Here is a 17,721-nt window from a genome sequence, read left to right on the forward strand (position 1 = left end):
ATTTCTAGTCCGCTAGACTTTAATGTGCTACAGGATTACTGAAAAACATCTCTGCAGCTGCTAGAGTTTGAACAATAAAAGGAATATGAGCGTACAACACCTATGCTGAGGTCATTAAACTGTCTTTCAGTACATTTTAGAATTGATTCTAAAATTAAAGCTAATTTTTAAGCCCATTGGCCTCGTTTGGGGGCAACTGGCACCCACTTATATCTCTGATCTGCTTGTGAACAGCAAACCTGCCATCTAGGTTTCCCCGGCTCTCCACTTAACTGTTGAAAGTGGAACATCCTCCCCGTCATGTTAGCTACTGTCCTTTATAAATAGAATCACCCTTTTTAGGCTAGACTCCAGAGTAGTTAGCTAGCTAACATTGGCCCCAAATTAATATGTTCATGGAATCGTAATTAGCTATTAGCATAGCAGGGCCAGCTATCCAGTCATCATTGTCCCCAAATCAATAATCAATGGGCATAACGCTAGCATAAAGCTATCACTGAATCAAGTATTAACCCGGACCACGGTACATGCTGCTATCGCTAGTACTATCCATCCTCCAGTAGCAGAAGGCAGAGGTGTCATCACATGAGTTTGTTTGAGGGGCAACTTTATTTATTTCCCCCAAAACACACAAAGCAAAGTCTCTTGTAGCCTCTTGGCAGAAGCCAAATCCATGAAATGAGTAAGTGGAGGCAGTAGTATCATGTACAAGTATCATGGGAGTAGAAATAATGTGTATAACATGTAACTGCATCACTACATCCAGCAGGACTGAAGTGAATCACTCACCCCTCTGTCTCGAGACTTGGCGTTGAACTTCACCGTCTTTAATCTCGCTCGCTCCTTCTTCTCAACCCTGACAGCAAAGAGGGCAGAAGGTCAAAGGTCAGCAGAGGTCATATTGATAAAAAGAGCCACAGGTTCATGCAGAGGAGGCTCTGTTTGACAAATTCAAGTAATGCGGTTTCCTTTTGGTTTCCACATGATGGATGTCTGTGATCAACACTTACAGGACCAGACCAGAGTTACTATGTCATCGTCCGTCACCAACATCGGCCACCCGGCTCACATAAATCTATACCATGTTTACCAACATCACATGATTTTTGAGATTGTTTGTTTACAGTTTGTCCACATTCATCGTTGAAATCTTCCTTCTAGCTCAAACTTTAGTTAGAAATGCAGTTTCTGCACAGACACAGGTCGCATGACTGTGTCTCTGTGTGTGTGTGTGTGTGTGTGTGACTGACCGTCTCTTGCTGGGGATCACCCCCACCTCCTCCACCTCCCCCTGAGAGGTCAGCTGTCTGGCCTGCCACCACTCGTCATCGGAGGCGTTCACTACGTGGAGGATGTCCCCGAACTTGAAGTTGAGTCCCTGACTGGGCAGACCGGAGTCTCGGGTCTTATCGTAGTCAAACAACGCCCTGCAACACACAACATTAGCTCACAATGTAGAGCAGGTGACAAACTTACTACAAACATACAGTTTTCAAGGCTTCCAAGGACACTTCCCTGAACACCAGGACCTGAGACAAAAAGGCTAGGAAGTGGTTGAGTTAAATCACTAGCGTGGCAGTTATTCATACCATTAGTAAAACATTAATAAATACATCATTTTCCCACTTGGATTCATACACACCATGGAAACAGGATTTAAATGATATTTCTTATTTCTAAAATTAATTTACATTAACTCAATATTTTGTTTGATAAATTGAAAACAAAATATAATTTATTACCTATAAAATGTTATAATTTCATTATTATTATCAAACAATTACATTTTTAATTAATTAATTAAATGAAGTAATTAAGTGTAATTATTTTAGTATATTAACTTTTTTTTTTAAAAACATTCATTTTTGACTCGGTAACATTTTCTGGTGATACGTTGAGGTACGCTGCTGATAGTTAAATTAAATAAATGTACAAACTAATATACATATGTTGTGGTGCTAATGAACACATCAATAAGATGTGATTTGACAATAATAAGAAGCTCCGTACAGCCGCTCTGTGGTTAAACCAGTGAGCCGTTCTCACCTGACGTACAGCGACCTCTTCTGGCTGGTCCGCAGGGATCCAGACCCAGAACTGATGCTGCTGTTCATCATCTGCTCTCTCAGGTCGTGGATCTTGGCCTCAAAGCGACTGTACTCTGGACCGATACACAACGTTTACAGATTACACTTCAACAAAGACTGTCATTTTAACATTTCAAAAACCTTTTGTCATGGCTGGTAAGCTACTTTGCAGAATTCCAGGTTTTTCCAGGACATCCTGGAACACAGACTGATGAATGTGAAGTATTTGTGTGGATCTGTAACTATAATTCATATGACTGCTCCTGCAGGTGTGTGAGGTGTCTCACCCTCCGGCCTGTAGTGGGCGATGATGGTCACCGTCTGCCCGGCGTTCTTCAGGGCGGCGGCGGCCTGCTCGTGGGTGGCGTTACGGAGGTCCACCCCATTCACCTGAAAACAGCAGCACGGGGACGGCAGCGTTACACACAGCACTTACTCTGCAGGACACAGTTAATGACGACTACAAATACTCCTCACAGCGCGTTGGTCTTCTGTGACGTTGATCTACATACAGCCAATCAGATGGACAGCATGGAGCAACTGAGCTGCTACTTCCTGTCTACAGACCGTTTCCTCTGGTCCAACCAGAGCAGCACCTCTATGTGCAGCTGTGAGGACAATTAACTCTTTTTTCTTTAAACGACACATTTTGATGACTTCACCTTGACATGAGTGAGTCTGCATCTTCATCGCCTCAATGTATTTCTTTCCTTTGACTTAGTTTTCATCCACGCTGCCCGTTGTTCCCTCCACGCTCTCTGCAGATACGTGGTGAGTGTAGGAATCCTCAACATAAACATCAGGTCTGGAGTCTGAATTTGATTACGTTAAATGGCCCAAAACAAACATGAACCTTTACCTTCAGGCAAAGTGTGGCAGCAACACATCTTAAATGTGATCTCTGAGAGGAACAAAACATCAGCCGAAGTGATGATATTATGATCAACCACTTCTTCACATGGTTATTACTCTTGTGTCTTTACGTGTGTGTGTGTGTGTGTGTGTTCACGTACAGAGACGAGCCGGTCTCCTTTCCTCAGCTCTCCACAGAGGTCAGCTGGTCCTCCGGCGAGGATGAAGGAGATGAAGATGCCCTCTCCGTCCTCCCCACCCACGATGTTGAAGCCCAGGCCTGTAGCTCCCCGGTGCAGCACCACCTTCCTGGGCTCCCTGTTGGACCACACAGCTGTCAATCATCCTGGTGTCATGTGATCTCTCACACAACTCTGATTCTACCTTCATGTCTTCCCACACGGCAATCAAAAAAATGATGAAAGAGCAAAGCTAACGACCAGCATGGGTTGAGACTTTGTGTTCTTTATGGACAGCAGTGGTTTTGGTCTCACTCAATAGCAGACTAAACTTTTGCAAATCCATGTATTCCACATATTATAAAACATTTTTGATTGCAGTGTGCCAAATCTATTCTATTTGGATAATAAAGTAAAAAAAAGAAACTCCATAAACACAGAGGACAAAGATGGAAAGAAGGAACGCTGGTCTGAGTAACATGTAGCTGCATTTCTCGCGTTCGTTCACACCAAACGCAACGTGAATCTCTGTGTGGTGAGTTGTATATAAAGTCCATGTAAAGATGGGAATAGACACAAATGTGCACCGGGTAGTGGAAATGATGCACTGTGAAAAAAAAAGTTTGTCATTCGTGTGAGTTGAAATACACTTTATTGCCAAAAGTATTCACTCACCATCTAAATAATCTAAATCAGGTGTTCCATCACTTCCATGGCCACAGGTGTATAAAAGCAGCACCTCGGCATTCAGACTGTTTCTACAAACATGTGAAAGAATGGGTCGCTCTCAGGAGCTCAGTGAACTCCAGCGTGGTACTGTGATCGGATGTGTATATATATATATATATATATATATATATATATATATCCTGGTACTGTGATAGGATGTGTATATATATATATATATATATATATATATATATATATATATATATATATATATATATATATATATATATATCCTGGTACTGTGAAAGGATGTGTATATATATATATATATATATATATATATCATGGTACTGTGATAGGATGTGTATATATATATATATATATCAGACCTACAAACTCTGGAGAAGTGAAAAAGGTGACAACATGCAAAACTAAAACCCTCTTCATTCACTTCTACTACCCTGGTTGACATAAAAAAGGTGACTGTAGCCAAAAGGTGACCAGTTTGCAGGTGTGATATATATCCTGGTACTGTGATAGGATGTGTATATATATATATAGATATATATCCTGGTACTGTGATAGGATGTGTATATATATATATAGATATATATCCTGGTACTGTGATAGGATGTGTATATATATATATAGATATATATCCTGGTACTGTGATAGGATGTGTATATATATATATAGATATATATCCTGGTACTGTGATAGGATGCCACCTGTGCAACAAGTCCAGTCATGAAATGTCCTCACTCCTAAATATTCCAGTCAACTGTCAGTGGGATTATAGTGGCCTTTAGATTAGATTAAGAACAGCGTATAGAGCTTCGTGGAATGGGTTTCCATGGCGATCAGCTGCATTCAAGCCATACATCAGCAAGTTGTGCCACGTATAAAGTTTGGTGGAGGGGGATTATGGTGTGGGGTTGTTTTCAGGAGCTGGGCTTGGCCCCTTAGTTCCAGTGAAAGGAACTCTGAATGCTTCAGCAGACCAAGAGATGTTGGACTATTCCATGATCCCAACTTTGTGGAACAGTTTGGGGATGACCCCTTCCTGTTCCAACATGACTGTTAACATTACTTATTATATTATTTTTTACATTTTTATTTTTTATTATTTTATACTTTCATTTCATATGAATTAAAACTACCCCTTGTAATAGAAACCCAATTATATTTGTTTAAAAAAAGTGAAATAAAAAGTATTTTGTGTGTGCAATACAATGGTAAAGGTCAGAGGTCATGCTGCATGTCCAGCCTTGAAGAAGCGTGCGAGGCTGTATCTTCCTTTGTTTCACCACAAACAGCAAAGATGTGTCTTTCCCAGCAGAAACAAAGGTGGACTGGGAACACACACTGTTTCAACAAAGATGGACGTTGTAGTATTTTGTTGTGGCGTTGAGTGGAAATACTACGTTCCTGATATGTGAGGAAAGAGTGGCGGTTCTAAAGGAATACAACATCAAACGTCATTACTGGTGTAAACACGGAGAGCAGGATGGGAAGTAGAACTGAGAGGACAATGATGACGTGGCCGTCCTATCAGATGACCAGACCATCAGCGGCCTACACCAGTCTGACTGGAGACTCCTGGTCTACATGAGGTTATCTGCAGTGTTAATGGAGCAGCCAATGAAAATCCAAACTCAAAGTCAGGTTTTCAAATTGAACTTAAAGGAAATAATGTTGCGAAACAATTCATGCAAGAAGTCAATGGGTTGACTTTTGGGAGAGAAATAGTGTTAATGTGAATATTGTAACACTAACCTTTACATAGTATTTTTCATATTGTGATCTGAAGTAAGTAAATGTATGGAAAGCTGGCAGTGAAGCATCAAAGGTCTGCTATGTTTTTGTGGAATCTCAACCCTTTTTAAGTTTCTTTAAAACAAACAAATTGATTGTTAGATGAATCTACACCAAAACTCTTTAATGAGGATCACGACTGATGCTTCTGTACTCACCGCGTCACGTCGTCATCTCCCAGCATGCTCTTCGGGGTCGGGGAGTAGCCTCCCGAGGACGCCGGCGGGGGGAGGGGCTGGCCCAGGAAGCTGGGGGGGCTGATATGGTTCTCCATGTGCTGAGAGTACGCTGAGACAGACAGACAGACAACATATTACAAACAAGGATCCAGCTTTCACAGGATCAATAAAAAGAGGAACATCATGACACGTTTGATAAGCTGCAGATCAAAGCAGAGAATAACCGTGTCCATGTTCTCCCTCACACACTTACACGTTCTCTAGCCCTGCGGTTCCCTGACTCCACACTGGTTCAGACCTCCTTCACTCACCTGTCGGCTCCTGTTTCATCTGACTGGACGAGGACAGACGCCGCCGAGGGGGGCGGAGACTAAACTACGACAAACTCAACCGGCTCTGATCACAAGCTGTTTGTGGAAAACCAAGGACATCATAATAATCCTTTGACATTAGTGTGTGTTTCAGTGTGGGGTGATCTGGTGGGGTGATCTGGTGGAAAGGTTTAAATTGTAAGAAATAAAATAAGCCAAAAAAGGTGCAATATTCTAAAACAACATATAACATATAAAACATATTTGACCAATATAGAGAGGAGACATCTGAGTCTGATTATTGATCAAACTAAATCACAGAGAATGATTGTGGGTAAATTATAGAATTGTACTGTTAATGTATTAAAGCATACATATTTGTTTTTTATGACATATGATGTAAAGTCGGGGCAGGATTTTATAAACATTTTGCTTCTGTCTGCTCTTCTCCATGTTTTCCATTTCTGGATTAATCTGATTTGTGTTTGTATTTCTTTTTTCTTTTACAGTATGATGGATAATTGAGAAAAATAAATAATAATATTGTTTTACAGCTGTGAAATCATTTTGTTTAAATGTATTCAAGCATCAAACAGCTTACAATCAACACAATCTCTGGTGGCGAGAACATCATTCTACTGCCGACCAGCAACAAACTCCACCGCCATGTTTCCATGTTTAGAACCAGATTCAGGACGTGGATGAAATCATCCATCACAACAAGGAATCTGGTATTGAACTATTGATGAACATTACACACAACAGTCATTTTCATATTAATGAAAGTAAAATATCCATAAAAATAGTAAAATCTCTAAAAAAGTATGAGCAACAAAACCTTGAAGACCTTATTCCACACTTATGTGTGGAATAAGGTCGAATATTTGTCAAATGCATGCCAGTCTTGGTTGGCTGGATGTTAAGCACAGATTGTCATATTTGTTGATGGTTTTTCTTAAAAATATAATAACAACTAAAATGCCATACATTTTGTATAGAAAATTGTCTTTTAGTTCAAACATACATAATTATTCAACTCGACATGCTGCTGGAGGTTATTTTATTTTACCCAGGGCACTCTCTCAAGGTACAGTGTTATATCGAGCTATGAAGGAGTGGAATGCCCTTCCGAATTATGTCATACAACAAAGAAACATGGTGAGTTTTAAAATGAAACTAAGAGATTATTATTTTGATCGCAATTTTGACCATTAGTAGCCTATTTTTTAAATTGGGTCCTGGTATCCTTGTTGTGTAGTGATTCAATGTAGGAGCGGGTAACATATGTTAAGTGTTTGTCTTGGATGTTTTGTTTTTGTATTGAGTATGTGTTTTCTGTATGTATTTTCTGTTTTATGTATTAATGTGTTGTGTGTTAATGGTTTGTATTTGTCATTTATTATGATGAAAAGACCCCAGGAAGAATAGCTGCTGCGTGGCAAAAGCTAATGGGGATCTAAATAAACTAAACTAAACTAAACCTTAACTAGTAAAATATGCAAATTTGATTAGTCAATATCTTTAAATATGGTAAAAAAATGTCTCAACATTAATAGTAAAATATCTACAAACAAACAAAAGAAAAACATATTTGCATATTAGTATTAAAGTTCTATAAAAACAATGTGCCCACTGTGTGGATGGAATGATAACTCAGTGTGATAACGAGCTGACAAACCAAAGTAAAGCTGAAGTGATGAAAAAGTCCAACATCCCCATAAAGAAGTTGCTGATTCATTGATCGCCCACAGCCACAGTAAGAGTGTGTGAAACATTCATTCATGAACTCCAGCTAAATGACTTGATTAATCAATGAATCAAATCAATCTGCATCCTGACAGCAACCATGTCCTCCATGTTGGTCCCAGAGTTCTTTCTCTTCAGTCCCTCCGGCTCACGTCTTTACTGAGATCATCACGATGATCAGCTGACGATGACAGGAGGAGGTGCTCCACGTCACCACACCATGTTGCATCGCAGCTGACCTCGTTCTGTCATTCAGGTTGCTGAGTACGTCCAAACTCTGTCTCAAGATCTTCAGACTGGGTTCAGCTTGTTATCTGGCTCGACACTAGCAGCAGCCTGCCCATGAACCTCCTTCTGTTTGGATCTCTCCTTCCTTTGAGACCGTGAGGATCTCTGCTGAACATGAACATGGCCCAACACCACCACTGTCCACCTGCTGGAGCTGTCACACTCACACATGTGGACGACCCGTTACATCCAGAGGCTGCTTTCATTCAGCAGACTCTCTCCAAGATCTACTCATCCTGTGCATACTGATGACTGGAGCTCTCAGGATTCCACATGGAGGAAAACACACCTGCATGATATGCAGCTGCAAGAAAACACATTCGAGTAGTATCCCTCCCTCCCTTCCTTCCTCCCTCCCTTCCTTCCTCCCTCCCTTCTTCCCTCCCTCCCTCCCTTCCTCCCTACCTCCGTCCCTCTCTCCCTCCCTCCCTTCCTTCCTCCCTCCCTTCCTTCCTCCCTCCCTTCTTCCCTCCCTCCCTCCCTTCCTCCCTACCTCCGTCCCTCTCTCCCTCCCTCCCTGAGGGTATTTACCTGAGTAGTTGGTCACTAACACAATTAATAGATGTGATTCCAGTATGCATGTATTCATTATATACCAATATTGCAAGATAACATTTGAATATATTTTGATCATGCATGGAGACATCAATATTAGCAACATTTCCATTCATCTTTGTAATAGTTTAACCTGTTAGCAACATTTCTATTAATATTAGCAACATTTCTATTCACTCTCTGCTGAGGTTAGCAGGAAGCTACGCTAAAAAGATATTGTAGGTCTATAGAACCTCAAATCTAAGGTCAACATCTCAAATGTCTGCCAGATCGTTTCTGCACCAACAACACAGCAAGATGAGGTTTTAGAAGTGTAACTTTAGACTTTTCTTTATTGGCTATAAATGGCTCTAAGAGAGTTGAATCTTCCTCTTGCCGTCTGGTTCCTCCTCAGCTGTGGACCACCTGACCACTTCATCACTCAGTGCCAGTAGGACCGTTCAGCTGGACCTGGTTCCACCTCCACTCAGCAGCCCAGGATCACTTTGTCCTTCAGCTGTGAGGTTCAGTGGGGGAGTCGTTGGGAAGAGATCCAGAGTGCGTGCTCTGAATATGTTTGAGAGGAGCTCCGCCTCGCCTTGCCTTTGAAACGTGCCGTTTGATGAAGGCCACTGGGAGCATCATCAAAGACACACTGCCGTCCCTCCTGAATCCAACACTGATCCAGGGTCAAAGGCACAATGTCACTAAGCCACATCTGAACCAGGAGCTGCTAATCCGGTGAGAAGACCCGACCAGAAAGAGGAGTTCATCATATGTAGACCAACGGTGGTGAAACACTCTGGAGCATGAAGGTATTTCCCTCGTTAAACTCGTGATCATTCAGGCTGAGGTTTAAAACGCTGAGCAGTGTTTTAGTGGAGGAGGATCATATCTCACGTTCTCACCTCTACATGAAAGAAACGCTCCAACACAAACCACTGAAAGCATGATGATGCATGGCTACTATCATCTTCATTTTTCCTCAAACATTTAGGCGACTCAAACATTTCCACATGTGAGATATTTTGATCATAACCTGCGTAATAAAATGATGAATTTCAAAAATACGGACTGCACTGAGAAAACATGCTTCTGCCATGTGACTCACACGTCCCACATCCGCATGTATGGATGATGTTTTTCAGGCACTGGCCCTTTAGCCCTGCATTATGAAACCCAGTGCTCCCAGTTTAACTGGATGGTTTCTTTTCAAGGGTTGACTTGTTCAGTAATTGTGTTCTAATGAGGGCTGGGAATCTTTTGAAAATATCCGATACCGATATCAGAGCCATACTTTGTCTAAATGAAAACCTCACAGCCTAATTAGTTGACCAACTATGTTTCTATAACTGTCGACAGCTCATTGCATCAATGAGCTGATGCAATGAGGCCCCCCAAACTCTGTTCTCAAACATTTTATAGCTAATATTCAAATATCTATGAGTCCCTTTTCTAAATCAACATGCACCACCCTTCACATCAGCATAAACTACATCCACCACACAGCACTCATTTCAAAAGAGAAAACGTCACTTTAAAGTTGGTTGATGACCATTTTCAGGCGACCAACCAGCATATAAAACTGGTCTTTTTTAAATGGAATCTGGTGCAGTGTTCACTCCACATGAAATGACCAGGGGCTGCATTTCATCACTTAGTAGTAAACTTCACGGAGAACAATGAGGAACACATTAGCGTGTCGTTCACCACCAGAGCAGAAGATATTAATGTGTCTGCCAATGGAAGCAGCGGTGTATGAATATAGATGATGTTAAAACATTTGTGATTTCTTCCACCTCTAAGACAACGGAGCAGTTTGCTAAAGCACTGAAATGCAGCGTGGTTTTCCTCAGATGTTTGGACCGACATTGGAGAATGCGGCTCTGGTTTGTATAGAAAAGGAAAAGGACACTCACAGTTGGTAAGGTCGGGCGGGGCGAAGCTGTCGTTCATGAAGACACTGTTGGGTTTAGCCACTTTCAAGTAGACCACGTCTGGAGTGTTTTTCAAGGCAGTGACGGCGTGTTCGTGGCTCACCTCCTCCAGGCAAGCACTGTTCACCTGAGCACAGAGAAGCACACGGTCAGCCGGACCCGGGCTCACATGCACCATGCGGTCCACGGCATCGCACCAGGCCACATGCCATTTCATGTAGCGCCTCCCTACAGACATTCACACAGGGACACATGAGTTCATGTCAGGGCAGCTTCCAAGTATTCAGATCACAAGGCTGGCTAGGAGTCATGACTCTGTGTCCCCAGCAGACCTCATTCATATGGTTGGGTTTGTCCAGCGTTAGCTCCCTACCGGGTAGAGACTTTTAACACCTTATCTCACATCACTGGGGAAACAGTTCCTCACCCACCTAGTCTTTTATCTGGTGTCTCTCCTTCTCTATAATCTTCAATGAAAGATAGTCAGGCCTTAACTACTCTTCATGTTTTGCTTAAGTGGAAATCTCCCTCTCCTCTTTTCCAATGGATCAGAGATGGTCATTAAATCTGGAAAAACTCAGGTGTTCTTTACGAGGGTCTTCAAACTCATTTAGGAAACCTTTTTCATTTAGTTAAGAAACTAACTAATTGATATTCCAGACTGATCTTCTTTGTATTATCATTTTCTATTTTACTACTGACTGGTATTACATTTGTGTGTTTTTAGTTTCTTTTTTTAATTATGTATTTATTTTGATTACTTTTTAATGTATACATATTTTTTCTTTCAAAATTGATTAACTGTTTTTAGTTTGGTTATCGGTACAGTCTAATGTGTTGTGTCTTCTTATTGAGAACAGTAATGAACAAAGTTGGGAGAAAAAAAGAAGTATTCAGATCATTTACAGTACAGTACAGTAAAAGTACTATTACTTCACTACAAGAAGTTCATGTTCTACTGCTGTTACTACAAAGAAGACTCTTTGTGGTCTGATGTGTAAGAGCCTCTACTAAGAGGTAAACTACAAAGTTACAAGTATATAACTCATTAATAACAATACAATCTAGTCTAAATAATACGCTACAGGCTGAGATCGTCTCAGCCTGCATTTCTCAACCCCTAGGGGGCGTTCAGACATGTCTCTCACCTTTTAAGGTCACAAGGGGAGTTAACAACTGAATTTATATAATATTCCTGTTATCAATATCCAGAGTTGAGTCCAGCTATCAGAGGATCCATTTGTTGAATCAGGACAGAGTTGTAGAGTTCTTACAGCCAGCAGTTTGTCTCCGATCTGCAGCCGCCCGTCTTTATGTGCAGCTCCACCTTCAATGACCTTGGTGACGTAGATGCTGTTGTCGCCCGGGATGTGCTGGTTCCCGACTCCACCTGCTATACTGAAGCCAAGACCTGGAAAACAACAGGGTGGGTGGAGGCGTTCTGTTATCAGTCATCAACCTGCCTTTACAGTAAGCTGTACGAGACATCCAATCAGGACGTGTAAATGCATATTCTAGGATGTTTCTGAGGAAACAGAGGCTTCCTTCTGGATATGTCAAACAAACCACATGATGGAACGCCTGCCGTCACCTTTGGGTCCTTTCACCAGTTTGATCTCCATCATTTTCTCGGAGACGGGTTTCCTCCTGCGGACGTAGAGTCGCACCAGGGAGCCGGCCTCCTTCAGGGCCTCCACGGCTCGGCTGTGGGTCACGTCCCGGACGTCGGCCTCGTTCACTCTCAGGATGACATCGTTGACTCTGAAACACAGAATGTCACAGACCGCCCGTCATCCATCAACCTCTGGCAGCCAAAACTGATTCACTGCAGCTCAACATCACGAAGGAAGACGGCGAGCTCGGGTCACTGCAGGTAAGATGATGGCTGCACATCCCATTGGTTCTGGCCTCCCTGTTGTCTCTTAACTCCAGTAATGGACACCATGCCGGGCATCATAACTCTCATTCCTACATTTTATTAAAGATGAAATCTGAAAACATGGCATCTCCTTTATTTCACAGGTTTATATGAACAGAAGTTGTGGGTTTAGGAAGGAACGACTTCTAGCTGAATAACAGTGGGTGCAGCTTACTGAAGTCAGGTTAGCTACCGTCATGTCTGTGTGGAGACCAAAGCAAGTTAGCACTGAGAAAGAAATAGTTCCAGCATGTTGAACTCTTCTAAAACGTTTACATCTGACTATATTTCACTAACCCTCAGAAAGACAGCAAAGAAGCTTTTCTTTTCTGTTCTTCATGACAAATATTGTTTTATTTTCTGTCCTTGATTATATGTTTCATGCTGGACTGAATCTGTGTGATGTAGTGTTGTTAACGTCTATATTTAGACACATTTGTTATGTAAATGTTGTTTTATGAACAAGCAAAGCCATCAGTTTGACTTTTCTGCATCCATCTCTTCTCTGAACGTTGTGTTTCTCGTCTGTAACCGACCTGAGCTTTCAGTTAGACACATGAGCTTCACCGATGACAGACGGACCAACAGACGGGCTTCATTTGTTCGAGGGAACCTGAGACTGAGGCATCAGCACCTGGGTCACTCTGCTCTATTATGAATGAAGGCGTGAAAGGCAGCAGGGCACTGCAGGGGTTTGTGGGTAAATGACACCAGCTTACAGGGAGAGTTGGGATGTTGTGTAGTGGGGCTGTAGGACGAGGTTTAAAACGATCAATATCAGATGGAGTGGATGCTGGATTTAGAACATTGTTCTAACATTGTTATCTGTGCCTTTTAAAGCCACCAGACTTCATTGACAAAAACAGTCATTTTACGTGAGTCGATGGTCTAATGGCTTCTGATGATTACAGGAATCATTCAGAAACTCTTGTAGCTTGGGCATACATAGTCCATTCTTCTCAAAATCCATCAGGCATGGTAAGAGTTATGGCCTGAACACATCTACAAAGTTGATGAGAGTCCCAGCTGAAGACATTCATAGGCATTTTGATGCACATTCACGGTGCCACCTACTGGCAACAGGAAGTTACTGTGGCTATTTTTCCAATTAAGCCATTTCATCGATTAATACATTTAATTTGTTGATTAGTTAGATAATAATGTCTGACTAACTCATGTGTTCACAGTCCGAGGCAGTGGTTGTCGTTTGTCATTGTTGTTTGTCATTTGGACAGACAACGTTGTAGAAATTACGTCATAATCCATTATTACCCACCTACAATTTTCATTTTTCAATTTTTCTTCTAAGTCATATAAAAAAAAGTCTCTTTTGACCGAAGCGAAAATGTTGTTGTTTGAGTTTTGGCCTAAGAAAATGGCAATGAATGAAGTCTATGGAGCAATCTTAGAGATCATGGAGAGAGAGTATTTATGTTATAGAGAGGAAAGATGAACAGAGACACCACACTGACCATCATCAGCACACCTGATGCAGATTAATACATTTTCGTATTGTACATGGAAAGTCGGCTTCTCGTGTCTGTTTATACTTAGTTCTCATTTCTGAACCTATGCTCACCTCGTGGGACTCTCCGAGCCTGAAAGCACCCACTTAACCAGGAGGAAATCCCTTCATGCCGCCCGCTGGTGGTCACAGACGTGCTCCAGTCTCCAGTCCGTCAAAATGACGACAGTCTCAGATTTTCCCGTCAATTTAAAAAGATAATCCGTAAATGACTGGTCGGACCAACCAGCGCCCTGCTGGTAGCCTGGACGTGCCAGGACCTAATCATCGCTGCTAGCAGCTTTAACTTGTTTCTATTGACCTAGAGCAGCGTCAAGCAGGCAGACACACTCTTATTATTAGTACTATTACACAGGAGTGTGTGGTCTCACCTGAGCCGTCCATCCTGGGCAGCGGCTCCTCCAGGTATGACTTTGGTGATGAAGATGCTGGGGTCTTCACCGATATGGGGGTTGTCTGTGCCGCCCGCGATGCTGAAGCCCAGCCCCGAGTTGCCCTGGAGACGGCGAACAAACGAGACACCGATGTGAATAACGACAACCACAGGTAAGAAAGTTACAATCAGAATGTGCCGTTTATGATGAACGCCAAAAAATACCTGTTGAAATGACATCAGAGGAGAAAGAAGAAATGATCTTAAATGTGTGTTTTTCTCTACATTAACCCCCTCCATAGCTACGTTTCTTAAAACTACATTGACCCTAACACGCCGTTGTAGAAGTCTGGTGAAATGAGGACATAATGAACCAACTCTGGTGTGTTTTTGATCCACACACTGAAACCCATATTGTCTTTTTAATGCAGCTGTGTTTTAATTCCCCGACTCTGACTGTGGTGAAATATTTTAATCATCTTCTGTTGTATCTTCTTCTAATTAAGCTGTGCTTCTTCAAGTATAAACTATGGTCAGTGCAGCATGAAAAGAAAATGTCTCCGCCAGCTGAGTCCTACAGGACTTCCAGTCTGTCTGTCTGCAGGCGTTCAGGCCTCATATGTCCCTTATATGTTGGTAATAGTCCAGGATGTTCCCGCATAGAGACTCACGAGGCAGCCGCCTCCTTTAGCTTCCCTCCCCCTCCCGCTCTCAACACAACTGACAGGCGTCTCCATGGAAATAACTAGGGTGACGGTGCTACCCACTACACCACCGTGCAGCCCGAGTATTGATGTTATTTGTTTAAATAGTCTAAATCTGTAAAATTATAGAGCAGTAAAAATGTCTTATGTTATGTCTTAATATTCTTTGTTGAGGGGTGGGTCACCCAACATGTTTTAGTCTGTGGGGGGGGGGGGGGGGGGGGGGGGTTCCTCAGCTTTTGTCATGAAAACAGCAACATTTCAAAGATAGCATAAAAATACATCTCAGCAACACATTCATTTGTTGGCCTTGTATTGTGGGAGGACAGCGTGAAAGGGGCAAGAGCTTTAAAAGAGGGCTGCAGGGCAGATTCAAACCCGGGACCTCTGCAGAGAGCCTCGGTACATGGGGCGGTAACTATACCACTGAGCTATCAGTGCACTCAACACATTCATTTAAGTAGAAACTAACTTTAATCTCAGAATACTGTCAAATTGTAAATTAGCAAGAAAAAAACGAATTATCTGAGACGAAAAAAGAAGAAGAAGAAAAAAAACCGATCTGAGAATATTGTAAAATCAAATATAGAGAAAAAAATAGCGAAACTATATCATATATTTCCAATAAAAAATCTTTGACAAATTTGAGAAATAAAACTATAAACTCAGAATACTGTAAAATCGAAAAGAAAATATAACCTCAAAAAATATTTGCAAGGCATACTTTCCCAAGATAAAAAATAAATAAATAATTACAGAGACTCTAGAATAGTATAACTTTGAGAACAGAAACTATAACCTGAGAGAATATTGGATAGTCGTATAGTATTTGTTTACCCATTAAACGTTTAAATATTTTAAATTGTTAAGACAGCGGTGGGTCCTGCTGAAGTCAAAGTAAAAACACAACATGACTGAAAGGGAAATAAAAAGTACGGCTGCTTGTCGTCTTACCCTCTCCAGCGTGATCTCCTCGTACTCATAATCAGCCTCCGTCCCGTTCACCTGCACACACACACACACACACACACACACACACACACACTTGTTTTAATCTGCAAATAACAACAGTTTTGATCAGTTTGAGTTGTTGAAGGCCATTGTGTAGGTGAAATGTAGTATTGTCATCTCCATGCAGTAAAAGTACATCTGTATTGTCATCTCCATGAAGTGAAAGTACAGAAATATTGTGTATATCCACAGTCAACTGTCAGTGGGATTAGAACAAAGTGGAAGTGATTGGGAACGACAGCAACTCAGCCAAGAAGTGGTCGACCACGTAAAATGATGGAGCAGTGGAGACGTTCTCTGGAGGGACCTATCACGCTTCTCCATCTGGATATCTGATGGACGAGTCTGGGTTTGGCGGTTGCCAGGACAACGGTACTTGTCTGACTGCATTGTGCCACGTGTAAAGTTTGGTGGAGGGGGATTATGGTGTGGGGTGTTCTTCAGGAGCTGGGCTTGGCCCCTTAGTTCCAGTGAAAGGAACTCTGAATGCTTCAGCAGACCAAGAGATGTTGGACTATTCCATGCTCCCAACTTTGTGGAACAGTTTGGGGACGACCCCTTCCTGTTCCAACATGACTGTGCACCAGTGAACAAAGCAAGGTCCATAAAGACATGGAGGAGAGAGTTTGGTGTGGATGAACTTGACTGGTCTGCACAGAGTCCTGACCTCAACCTGATAGAACACCTTTGGGATGAATTAGAGTGGAGACTGAGAGCCAGGCCTTCCCTCCAACATCAGTGTGTGACCTCACAAATACACTTCTGGAAGAATGGTCAAAAAGTCCCATAAACACACTCCTAAACCTCGTGGAAAGCCTTCCAGAAGAGTTGAAGCTGTTATAGCTGCAAAGGGTGGACCGACGTCATGTTAAACCCTATGGATTAAGAATGGGATGTCACTTAAGTTCATATGCGAGTCGAGGCAGGTGAGCCAATACTTTTGGGAATATAGTTTATGTATCTTGCTGCAGTGTTCATGAACTGATGCACCGCTGGAATTTAATGGGCTAAGAGCAGAACCAGAGTAAGCTGAATTTTCAACATCTCACTCTTCAGCAATTTAAGCTGGCGGAGAAAAAGCAGGACGTTGCCGTCAGCATCTACACCTCAAACATCACAGAGCCAATCAGTGGCCAGGAAGCTGTTTAGCGTCAGTCGCCAATTTAATTTAGACTGGACAGATGCCAGGAAGGATCCTGACAAGGACGATCAGAGACGAGCAAGGACCGGACGGACCGTAGCAGGAAACACCACGGTACCGTTAGAGTTTACCTTCATTTACACACAGAGAAACACAGCTGTTGGGCCGAGTCATTTCAGTAATTGTCCGAATGGTCTTGTAGAAAGGTTGGTTTTGTAATTAGGTTCAGTTTTCTTAACTTGGCACACAGGATGTTTTTTTCTAAGAAGCGCTTCGTTTGGTAAAGGCACTTTCAAAAATGACATGGCAGGTGATTAGTGAACAGTACGTCAATCAAACTCCAGTTGGGAGAAGAGTGAGGGTCACCGTCATTGCATAAGTCCTGTCGTCTTCCCCTTTGTCCTGTCATCATTGTATACACGAAAGTCTATCGTCATGCTTTGTTCGGTCTG

The 17,721-nt window shown here is 42.1% G+C and overlaps 1 protein-coding gene across 1 annotated transcript in view; it reads right to left on the reverse strand.

The window, feature by feature from the left end:
- LOC311013004 (disks large homolog 1-like) overlaps positions 1 to 17,721 on the reverse strand; it is a 128,615-nt gene that overhangs the window by 6,263 nt on the left and 104,631 nt on the right. Inside the window, 12 exon segments of the mRNA XM_084008866.1 lie at positions 758 to 767; positions 769 to 856; positions 1,251 to 1,427; positions 2,047 to 2,161; positions 2,375 to 2,477; positions 3,101 to 3,257; positions 5,761 to 5,890; positions 10,580 to 10,724; positions 11,872 to 12,008; positions 12,189 to 12,358; positions 14,412 to 14,536; positions 16,072 to 16,122. Of these exon segments, the coding sequence (XP_083864992.1) occupies positions 758 to 767; positions 769 to 856; positions 1,251 to 1,427; positions 2,047 to 2,161; positions 2,375 to 2,477; positions 3,101 to 3,257; positions 5,761 to 5,890; positions 10,580 to 10,724; positions 11,872 to 12,008; positions 12,189 to 12,358; positions 14,412 to 14,536; positions 16,072 to 16,122 (1,408 nt within the window).

The sequence above is a fragment of the Eutrigla gurnardus genome (assembly GCF_963514095.1).
Source record: "Eutrigla gurnardus genome assembly, chromosome: 4".
NCBI classification, from domain to species: domain Eukaryota; kingdom Metazoa; phylum Chordata; class Actinopteri; order Perciformes; family Triglidae; genus Eutrigla; species Eutrigla gurnardus.